Here is an 11720-nt window from a genome sequence, read left to right on the forward strand (position 1 = left end):
TGCCTATTTCTGCTGTAAGCACGTTTTTTTAGGTTGCACTATACACACAGGAAAAAAATAACCAACCAACAGCAACAAACCACAACCCTATTTTGTAACACCCTTTACTTTTCCACGTATTATTACTGTGGTGTCCTCAGAAGTTACCAGTTCATTAAGAATGGCAAAGTAGAGGAGATTAATGCATTTTAGGATGTGTGTAAAGGAACAGCTGACCTGAAATAAGAGAGTTGTTGAATCACTGGTTTGCAAGTAATTCCATGCATAAACTAGCGTACAAGAACATACTCAATACCATAGGGTCTCACTTGAATAATGACACATGTTCCTTTCTCCTCCATAACTTACTTTCATTTTGCTCATATTTGATGCACTCAAGTTATTCTGTCCCATTGAAGGTTTCTGCTCAGTGACTGACACAATTTTTAATCAGAATATCTTTACCCCAACAGTGGCCATACAGTAACTAGCGATCAAGATTACCAGCATTACAAATTTAAACGTATGATTACATTTCAAAAATGGATCAAGATGCTAAGATATGTCACAGATTCTATGGAAGTGCTTTGTGGGTTTGTTGTTTGGTTTTGGTTTGGTTTTTTTTGTGTGTTTTGTTCAGTTTGGTTTTTGTTTTTTCTTTTGTAGCTCCTCGCACTATTCAATTCTACACGATACTCCTCAGAGTTCCTCTGTTTGTACAGTAACAGACATAGTGGTAAAGCAGGTTTGCTCTATTCAGCAAAGGGGGAAAGGCTGCTTTCCTGAAAACTGTTTCTAAAGGAACCAAAACCTACATCATGTAAGTAGTTTTCTGCAAGAAATCAACTTATACAGTTTTGGTCTTAGACATTAAAGCTACAAACTAAAATATTATGAAAGGCCAAGGAACAAAAGCATGTGGTTTCACTCAGTTAACTCAGTATCACTTTCTGAAAACTGTTAAATAGGACGCAGTTAAAATCCAGATCAAGCTTTTCATTCCTGTGAAGTTCTGAATCGTGAGGACCCTGATTAGTTTTGGCCAGCTGTTTTTTGTTGCTTTGAAGAACAAAGGTTCTAAGTGTCAAAAACAAAAGCACAAAAACAAGACTTCCTGAGTCTCTGCAGAAGAGCGTATCCTTTCCAGCTTCACTACACCTGCAGCCTAAACTTGAAGAATTTGCACCCCTTTCTCTGAAGGTGTCTCACAAAGCTGTGGTACAAAAGGAATTACAGATGTTTTATTATGTCTGTAAGTTTGGCCCAACATGTGTACTTCAAAGGAATACTTACTTGAGTTGCCTGTTCAGTTCTTCAACATAATTCTTTTGGTCCAAAATGGCAGCAATCTGTCCATCTCTAAAGCAAGCACATAACAAAATAAGCTTTAACAAAATGACATAGTGAACTACATACTGAAAATATATGTATCTATCATATGCAAATATCCATCATAGTTGTGCTTCTTAAAAAGAAAGGAAGCAACTTCATCCCACAATCACAAAGTCAATAACTTACATGTTGTGACATCAGTGAGAGACAAAAAAACAGTTTCTAAAGAAAAAGGATGGTTTTTTTACTCTGCTGTAACTCTAGTTCTGCGAAATACTGACTAAATGCCCAGCTGAGGGCTTAAAGATTGACAGGTTCTTCTTCACCGCTGCCTTGTAGTCCTCCAAGACTGTCCACCAGACAAAGGACACAGGTGATGCTGCTGAGGCTTGATCTGGACTGAAAACATTCTTTCAGTCATACAAAACAATGTAGCGTGCCATTTTTATCCAGATGGTGAGGTAAGATTTCATATTTAGGGAACGTGACTTATTTCTACACAGAACATGGCGCCAGTAAAGAAATTATTTGTTAACATGCAAAATCTGAGGAATTTGGTGAGGATGTACCTTTCCTTACCCCCAATTTCATCATCACTCTTTAAATACATAGAGAAATCGATCACCCCAACCTAGGGAAAAGCAAATGCACAGTTTAATATCATACAAATAACGGTCTTGTATCTACATAAGTACTAAAACCTCAGTTAAATCAGCTTAAGATGGGTCAAGTTTCAGCCAGAAGGCCAAAAAACTGACCCATAATATTTTAAACAAGATTTTTTTTTGTTAAGTGTAGTCTCACATATTTGTTACAAATTATGTTACCTTTGAACAAAATTAACAACGTGCTACGTACAAAATCTCAAAGAAAAGATGACTTGTTATCTCTGACTGAGTTTAGCCAAGAACTTAGAGGAAGAATTTCATTTGGGGAATCATCCGATACTCAAACCTACTCAAACCTACCACTGACTGAGCAGACTTGTGATAATTAGTCCGTAGTGTTTCATGTTATTTCCTACCACAGTACATCTTCCAAAATTACGTTTTCCCCCGTGATTAGTTTTTCAATATATCTTGCCAAATAATACAACTTCTCCACACTTGCTGATTCCCACGTGTGCCTACTCAATTGTACTAATTTCTTTAAACCTTTCTAAATCTGAAGCTAACTAATGTATTTTCTATTCAATTGTCATTTAATCGTATGTACTATAAATGACATCACCATGAGTTCTGCTTCCAACTTTATTCATGAACCTCTAACAAAAGTATTTAACCACGTCTGCTTTACCAAAACCCCTCCTTTTTAGGTCTCTAGCAGCCTTTTCACAAAAGTATTTCAATTTATCTGATCTACCGCTTCCTTCCTCCCTATGACAGTCTTCTAACAGTTCCTTCCACATCTTTTTCGAAAATGTATCTTCTACAAAGCTTTTTGAAAAACATATTTTGCTTGTTAAAGCAAAATACCATCTCTATAAAAGGTAAAATGTTATCTCTGCACAAGTTACTCTGTTTTAATTCTCCTTGTGCGCGCACACATTTCACTGTTGAACAGCATCCTTCTAACATACCAAAACTTTGCTCCTGGATGTGACTTCCATCATCCTTCACAGGTTTCTCTTTCTGCTCAACACAACTTGCTGCTTCTGTCTTATCTAAGAAGAAGCCTTATTTACACTACTCTTCATAAACAGAATTGTTCTCAAAATCTTATCAGATTGATGCAAAAGGAATTGCAGTTTTTGCATTGTTGAAATTTATCGGAAACATTCTTAAATAAATGTGGTTATGTTATACATAATTTTAATGCACTTTTCTCGCTTTATGTTTTTTGCTACTGACTTATTACTTGCTGTTTATTTTATATTTATTTTAGACTACAGAAATTATGTTAGACAAAAAGCAAACTTGAGCGATTTTCTTATTGAAGTTAAAAACGAGTTGTAAAGCAGCGGAGACAACTCGCAACATCAACAACACATTTGGCCCAGGAACTAGTAATGAACATGCAGTGCAATGGTGCTTCCCAAAGTTTCACAAAAAAGACGAGAGCCTTGAAGATGAGGAGCGCAGTGGCCGCCATCAGAAGGTGACAGTGACCAAGAGAGAGCAACCATTGAAGCTGATCCTTGCGCAACTACACCAGAAGTTGCCAAACGACTCAACGTTGACTGTTCTATGGTCATTTGGCATTGGAAGCAAATTGGAAAGGTGAAAAAGCTCCATCAGCGGGTGCCTCACGGGCTGATCAAAAATCAAAAAATCGTCGCTTTGAAGTATCGTCTTCTCTTATTCTAATGCAATAACAACAAATAATTTCTCAATCAGATTGCGATGTACGACAAAAAGTGCATTTTATACGACAACTGGCGATGACCACCTCAGTGGCTGGACTGAGAAGAACCTCCAAAGACAAAAAAAAGGTCACGGTCACTGTTTGATGGTCTGCTGCCACTTCTGATCCACTCCAGCTTTCTGAACCCCAATTCCACCTGAGAAGGATGCTCAGCAAATCAATGAGATGCGCCAAAACCTGCAGCGCCTGTAGCCAGCATCAGTCACCAGAAAGGGCCCAGTTCTTCTCCACGACAACGCCTGACTGCACATGGCACAACCAGCGCATCAGAAGTGGAATGAATCAGGCTACAAAGTTTTGCCTCCATATTCAGCTGACCTCTCACCAGCCGCTTGCCACTTCTTCAAGCATCTTGACATTGTTCTGCAGGGAGAACACTTCCACAACCAGCAGGATGCAGAAAATGCTTTCCAAGAGTTTGCTGAATCCCAAAGTATGGATTTTTACACTACAGGAATAAACAAACTTCTCATTGGCAAAACTGTGTTGATTGTAATGGTTCCTATTTTGATTAATGAAGATGTGTTTGAGCCTGGTTATAATGATTTAAAATTCACAGTCCAAAACTGCGATTACTTATTATTACCTAAATACCTTCTCAAATCAAGTTTACATCCCCTCATATAGCAAAGCCACCAAGTGACTTAGATAACAAAGGTGTAGCTAGCAATAGATTTTGTCAATTATTACACACATAATTCTCAATACTAAGAAAAGCATATTGATAAATTTTCTATAACTATAGGCCTTTCGATATTGAGTCTTCTGGTATGCAACATCAGTGCCTAAAACATTAGATAGTAACTAGAATGATCAAAGACAAGTTAACACTATGATTCACATTCTTTGCCACAGAAATCACTTTTTCATCGAATATATGCTGAAGTACAGTAACTAATCACTTAACTATTATGATTTTTCTCCACAAAGAAGCTGGACAAAAAAAATCAGGACTGAACACAGTCCACATTTATTTATAAATACTTGTGCATCTGCCTTTACTAAGAACCCATCAAGATTTTCTTGGAAAGGATCAGAGTTCAAAGTCAAAGCACTCTGCAAAGGAGGAAGAATACTAAGCTTTGTTTTGCAGACTGAAAGCAGTCACCCTCTTATACAGTCTTTTATTACACCGTGTGAAGCAAGTTTTTGTTTCGGGTCCTTGAAACATTCCTATTATGTTCCAGAAAAACAAGGAATGAACCAAACGAGATAGACTGATCATGGAACTACACTTCTCCCACAAAGGTAAAGGATGAGTTGTGCAATTCAGATGGAAAGAATTCTGCATTGCTACTAATAAAATGGCATCCACTTGATGACAAAGCATAAATTTTTACCCTTGCACTCTGCCAATTATCACCATCTAAAGGTGCAGCCCAAGCAATACCGAGGTTAATGCAACAGCCTCCACTGATCCAGGAGCTGAATCATACTCTGAACAGTCTCTAGGATAATTTCTAACAAGTCACAACTCCATAGTAACAAAATTCACTGTACATAAAAATCTTACGGATTGCATGCACATTACTTTACCTGGATTGACTTACTTGTGAATCTAGGTCTTCTCCCTTCACACACAGGTTAGCATCTATCACATTTAACCCAACTAATAGCCCAACAATAACTGCTCCTTCTTCCTCCATCATTAAGGCATGATACTCATAAAATTCACTGTTAAAGAAGAAAATTGCATCTTATTGGTATACTCAGTATATTTACATGCAATAAATTAATAAGTGACACCTAAATCTGAATTGTTTCTATGATTTTAGCCTTACGTCAACATCCTTAAAGACGAACTTGGTCTTTCCATGCTTTCACCTCATAAATATTCAAAAATAGAAAGTGCATGGTTTGTCTCAGAGGCCATTACAGACAAAGACACTACCTTTGGCTCCAGAAATCTGAGCCACAAGCTGCTGAAGGGTTGGGAAATCTGGGTGGCAAAGCTTATTTTGCCCCCTTTATTTTTTTAAAAGGTTTTTTCACTTGCTATTAGCCACTTTTGAATAGAATAATGGACCGGATGGATGTCTGGCCACGTTGAGTCAGACAATTCTTATGTTCTTAATAAACACTGCAGGATGCAAAAAAAAGAATGGTAAGAAAATGTACCTGCTATGAAAAAAGGTCTGGACTTCAATGAACACATGCTTGAAATTAAAGAAGCCAAGGAAGAGATTAAATGTGTAAAAGAAGAGAAACAGAAAGGGCTGAAATGCTAAAAAGTTTTTGAAAATAAAAACACTCCACTAAACAACAGAATACCATAATTTAGCAACTCCTCCTCGCATTCTTTAAATAAAGTTTTAGACTCTCTGAAACAAACTGTGCTTTCAATAGAAAAATCCATAGCTGTTTAACACCAATGTCATCCTGACATACCAGCACGATCTAGGCAGAGAAGAAGAGTCTTAAAAATATATAGAGATTACAGAACTGAAATCAGGATGACAAGTTTGGGGTTATTTTCCCTTTATGCTTCAACTAACTGATCAGAAAGAAGAAGTTATACTAGAAGAGAACGATGCAGTTTTAGAACTGGAAGAAATCAGCCCACAGGCCAGAAGCGACATCTTGCTATGCTAAGGATGCATCCAAAAGTAGCAAACAGAAAATAATACTCTTTTTTTTTTTTTTCCCAGGAGACTAAATCTCTAAACTAAATTATAAGCAAAATCTAGTTAATTGTTTACCTGAGAAGATCTCTTTGAATGATTAAACAGCGGAGATAGTCAGCCATTTTCTTCTGCATTAATGCTAACCGTAACCAGGCCCGGGCACGGCCCAGTGGTGTTCTGAAAAGAAGGGCATGAAGACCAACAGTCCCAAATCAACAATATATTCATTAATTCACTGTATTAAACATTTTATCAGTCTATTGGCAGAGCAATTGGTATTTCTGAAAGGGTATTTTAAACTATCAGTTGAGCAAAGCGGTCTGGGAAGCCATAAGGTCTGGGCTTTGGGCTCCAAGCTTTGGGATAAGATCAGAAAAATTTTCATCAACTCAGCTGGGCTTGGGAGCAGAAGGTGGAGAGAACAGGAACAGAGAAAGCACAAGAGCCTGACTGTAAAATCAATTGTTTTACTCAGTGAAAACATGTTACTTTCTACACACTGTTGTATTTCAATGTGCTTTGTTCTCACACTGTATGTGGCTGGCAGCATGGAAAAAAATTTTAAGAGTGGTCCTGTAAGTACCTTCTTCTTAACCTGAGAGTGCCTGTAAAGGTAATCTTGAAACTCCTGTTTCTAGCCGAAGTAAAACGACTGCAAAAATTCAGACTCCCCTCTGGAACTTGCTTATAAAGTCAGAGGAATTGTGAGAAAAGTAACCAAATGTTCATTCTAACTCATCACACAAGCCTGCTTTCCCAGTCTTCTCTGGGTCTACACAACTGAATTCTAGCTTTAACTCATACTTGTTTACAAATTCAGTGGTATCTTAAAGACAATTCAAAAAATATGAAAATGTATGTAACTGGCAAACATTAATATCCAAAAAATCACACCTGGACCTTTAGACCTTCCTCTTCTAGTGCTTGCACCCTTAGAAGTGGTAAGTACAGAAATTAAAAAACAGCAACAAAAAACATTTGCATGCTATATCAGGATAGGAAGAGTGTAACACACTTGGCAAAGGTTTTTATTTCATCTGGCCTGATACAAGAGTAAATAACAATTTCTAAACCTATGTGCTTTAGATACAGTCTACAGCTAGAGATTCTAACCCTTATGCTGCCATATACCAATCACAATGTAACCCAGCCCTTTTGGAATTTAATGTACAGCCAATTCTAAAGCTAAATACAAAAGCAGAGTGCAGAGGAATGGGAGGAGATTGTAGTTCCCGGCATAATTTTACAGATGAGAAAGACCCTACAAAAACGAATCTGAAAAGATGCCTCATACTTTCCTCCTCAGCACATAACCTTTTGTTTCTATGCAGCCTTGCTGACCAGACTCACGGTTGCTGCAGTTCTAGAATGCAGACTATTTGACACACAACCTGTTCCTTATTGCACCGTTTTTGTCCACCATTCAGAAAACTCTTCCATCAGAAACATCAGAAAATAACATATAAATACTACTTTTTTAGCTGTTTTATGCAGAGCATGAAAAGCTAGCAAGATTCACCTGTGCTCCCCCCAATATCATGTGCTAGCTGTTCAAAGGCTTGATTAATGCCGAGTGAAGTCATGAGACATCTGCAGATTCTTAATCAGATCCTTTACTTTTCTTGCTGTATTTTACCAATACTACTTACTTAAGGCCAGGCAGATCTCTGACACTTGCTGCTATTTCCTCAGCTTCTGGATATAATTTCTCCACGAGTTCCAGAGGACCCCAGATGGTTTTATTGTAACTTAGAAAGGATTTTCTCACTAGGAAGAGAAAAATTAAGTAGCTGAATTGATTTAAAATACTGGGAAATAATTTATTTAAATTACTGCAGCAGCTCCCTTCAAAATAGCTGGTGTGATGCAAGATTCAACTCCTGAACCCAGACAACAGGTAGCTGTGACACTGGTCAGTTCACCAGCATCCAAAGTCATCTTCTGAATTACTTCACTCTGAACATAAAATTGCTGTGCTGGAACAAAATAAAATAGAAAGGATGACTAGCTAAACATATAAGATACATATATGCACTTGTGGTAATCCCTGGACCACTTACAGCAAATGGTACATGAAAGAAATCAGTAAATGTGGAAAAATATCTTGTGAAGTATTAACGATGACACAATTAAATATAAAAGGTGACAACTTACAGATTTTCTTCACTTGTTAAAGCAACATAACGCACTTTGATTTTATCTCATTTAAGAAAGAAAGGAAAAAAACCATGCAGGTAGAGCAGTCAGCACACCTTTGAGGCCGTGCTTCAGGCAATGCTCCATGACAACGAAGAACTGCTGCAAAGGCGGGTAGTCAGAATCCAGAGTGCGGCCAAAGCTCAAAGCTGATTCAATGAGACCTTTGATACTCAGTTTAGCCATGTTCAGTAAATTTGCTCTTTCCACAGCTGTAGGGTCCTTTACAGCTAAGACAATAAAGGAAAAAAAAGGTTATTGTTCAAGTTTTAGAAGAGACGCAAAATAACAAAATGCTTCACGGCCACTTTGTTCAAAGAAAAATGGAAAAATGTACCTTAATCTAGATAAACTCAAAGGAATAACTGAATAAGTGCTATAAACCACCATGTTGTAGAAAAGCATCCCCTCTAACAAACACTACGGTAGTAAAGCCATGTTCCTGTTCACGGAAGAATCTGTTTGGTGTAGTACAGTCTGCCTACAGAAACCGACATCATCATTCTCACATATAACCACTTTCCACTGTAGTCTTCATTGCACAGTGACATAAACACATGCTTTCCTGTGCAGTTTCAGGAAAATACTACATATTACTTACTGAAATTTTAGTTTCTCATATAGCTACAAAAAAATTTCTGCACAAGAAAGCTTAAGAACTAAAGGTTTTGCTGTAACTTAAAAATGTTTTTGGTAAACTTTACAAAACGTACACTACAAAAATGCATTTACGGATTAAATCTATTCAGTAAAAAAGCCATAGCTTTTAAAAATCATCTTATTCTGACAGAATGGACAAGGTTCCTCTTCTTAGAGGTCCCGCTACTCAAATCAGATTCTTAAATTCATGAGATCCTTAGTTTATTTTCACCTATAATAAAGCAATTCAAACATTCAGGCCACCCTCTAACACAGACAAAGCAACCATCTGTTTATTCACCATGACCAAAGTAACTGGGAAAGAAGCAAAAAAAGTTGATGATTAACTGTTTTCCCTTATTTGCAATTAAATCTAACAAAAACAGATCGTCTTTTTCAAGACACTGAGACACAGATGTTAAAATATCTACACAGATTTCTGTCTGAGGGAAAAACGTGAGCGTCTTCTTCTGCAAATCTGCATACTGGTATATGACCTTATGTCTTTGCACATCAGAAAACATAAAGAACTGTACACAATAAAACCAAAAACAAATGAAAAAATTAATCATTATAACAGATGGCTAATTTCTCAGTTCCTCAAACGGCAATTAAATTACTTGTCTCATTTCTTGCATATCGCAGCTCTAGGTATTAGATATCAGACACTTAGAAAACTACTTTCTAATTTTCTGTATTCCTAACTGTCTATCAAACCTCAGATTACATTATTCCTATACAATATAGCCTATCTCAGATAACAAGTAAAAAACAATGACTGAGATCATGCACCCGAGATAACCTTGAAAACTACTTCTATAGTCTCTCAATTCACCAGTACTTCAACAGAAGACACGAAAAGACGTTAGAAGCCACGGCAGTGAGCAACAGTGCTCTGGCTAAAACGCACCCGGTGAGCAGTCATGGCTCACTGGTTTATCTCTGGACTCTGCGAATGGATCCAACCCAGCCAAGAGCAGCACCAGCCCACCCCGAGCAAATGGAGCCTGGCAACACCAAGAGCTTTCTGTTCGTCAATCTCGTACCAGACCTCCTGGTTCTTTAATAGGTTTGCTATTGACGGTACTAAATGCGAACGTTATTGCAGAAAAAGCCCCGCTGGATTCGGACCTCAGGTGGGCAGCTTTCCCTCGCTAAGTATTCAAGTCTATTTCCCCAAAGGCATCTTACAAATCCCTTTTTCAGGTGACCTCATTTCGACTTTTGGGGCTGATCCTCCGCACAGATTTCCACACCTAATGTCCCTGTAATCGCCAGCCCTCTTCCCAGCTTTTCTGGGGCAGAAAGGCATTTTAGGTCTATTTTAAAGTGTGGTCTACCTCCACATCACAATTTTTCTTCGCTAGCTTTAAATTAAAATAAAACAAAATAAAATTTACAATTTCAGATGGTGTGTTTTCCTGTAACGGATAGGATTGTATGGGGTAGATTGTGCATGGGTGATGAAAAATGAGCTACGAAGGGCTCTTCTCACCCCGCGGGGATGCTGTGCAGGTGGCACTGATGTCGCCGGCCTCACCAGACCCTGCCCGGCGAGGCTTGGCCTGAGAGACAACATTCCTCTCCCAGTCCGGATTAGCAGCCACCCGAAAAAAAAACAAGCGTGCCGTCGCTACGGCTACGGGCGGCACAAGGTCTCCGTGGGTCACCCGGCGGCAGAGACACCCGCCGCTGCAGACAGACCGCGGGCCGAGGCCGCTCCCGGCGCCGCCGCCGCCCCCCGCGGCCGCCCCAGCCCCGGTCCCGCCGCAGCTGCCGCCTCACGCCCCGTCTCCCCCTCGTCCCCAGCCCGCCCGGCCCCACTCACCCATGGCTGGAGAGGAGCCGCCACCGCGGCCGCTCCCTGCGGCTCCTCCCGCCCCACCACTGCCGGGGGGCGCCACTCCAACCGCGCCCAACGGCGCCCCCGGCGGCCGGGAGGACCCGCCCCGGCCTGGCCCCGCCCTGCGGTTCCCGGCCTATGTCCACAACCCCCGAGAGCGCCGGTGCAGCCGCACTGCTCACACAGCCCCTGCTGTGTTGTCAAGAGATGGGTAACAGCCCTCCAGACCTTCGATAGAAGCACAGTGAAGCTGCATAAACTTGAAACGTCGCCTTCTGTTTCTTGTTATTAAAAGCTTCAACCCCTAACATTTATTCCAAATAGTAATTCTCCAACCCTGGAAAACATGCCAGAATAAACACTTGAGCTCAGTACCTTAAAAAGTAGTGTGCTGGGAATAAAAAAGTTGGTAGTTCAAACAATACAGAGATATCAACAAGTCTTTAGTTTTAAGAGTTCTGAAATATGTATCTCAGTCCTGAAATACGTATCTCAGAAGACAAAAACCACAACACTGAAGAGTTTGACTTACCATTTCTGTCATGGAGAGAATCTGTTTATGTGTACTGCATCCACACAGTACCAGTCACATTGCTTAATAATTATTCTAAATCTTGCTCTTCCCTGTCCCCTTCTCAGGAGAGGCAAACCAGCTGTGGGACAAAAAGACAACAGAAAAGAGTGCAGAGAAAAAGGGATAAAAGGGACGTCACGGCCTTGGCCTGGCAGGAGGGAGCAGTTTA

The 11720-nt window shown here is 39.5% G+C and overlaps 1 protein-coding gene across 7 annotated transcripts in view; it reads right to left on the minus strand.

Moving 5' to 3' along the window:
- The window catches only part of RUFY2 (RUN and FYVE domain containing 2), a 28316-nt gene extending 16688 nt beyond the window's left edge, over nt 1-11628 (minus strand). For 6 of the 7 annotated variants that reach the window (XR_010473559.1, XM_065067920.1, XM_065067919.1 and 3 more), the window contains exons 1-7: nt 10963-11091; nt 8552-8725; nt 7949-8066; nt 6375-6476; nt 5226-5349; nt 1881-1942; nt 1273-1338 (exon numbers count right to left, since the gene is read on the minus strand). Coding sequence is in view for 6 of the 7 variants with exons in the window: in XM_065067920.1 (XP_064923992.1) it covers nt 1273-1338; nt 1881-1942; nt 5226-5349; nt 6375-6476; nt 7949-8066; nt 8552-8725; nt 10963-10966 (650 nt within the window). In the remaining variant the exon portion in view is untranslated. Of the gene's footprint in view, nt 1-1272; nt 1339-1880; nt 1943-5225; nt 5350-6374; nt 6477-7948; nt 8067-8551; nt 8726-10962; nt 11092-11509 lie in introns of those variants that run through there. The other variant, XM_065067923.1, reaches the window with a different exon arrangement.
- Nucleotides 11629-11720: the final 92 nt, after the last annotated feature.

The sequence above is a fragment of the Columba livia genome, chromosome 6 (assembly GCF_036013475.1).
Source record: "Columba livia isolate bColLiv1 breed racing homer chromosome 6, bColLiv1.pat.W.v2, whole genome shotgun sequence".
NCBI classification, from domain to species: domain Eukaryota; kingdom Metazoa; phylum Chordata; class Aves; order Columbiformes; family Columbidae; genus Columba; species Columba livia.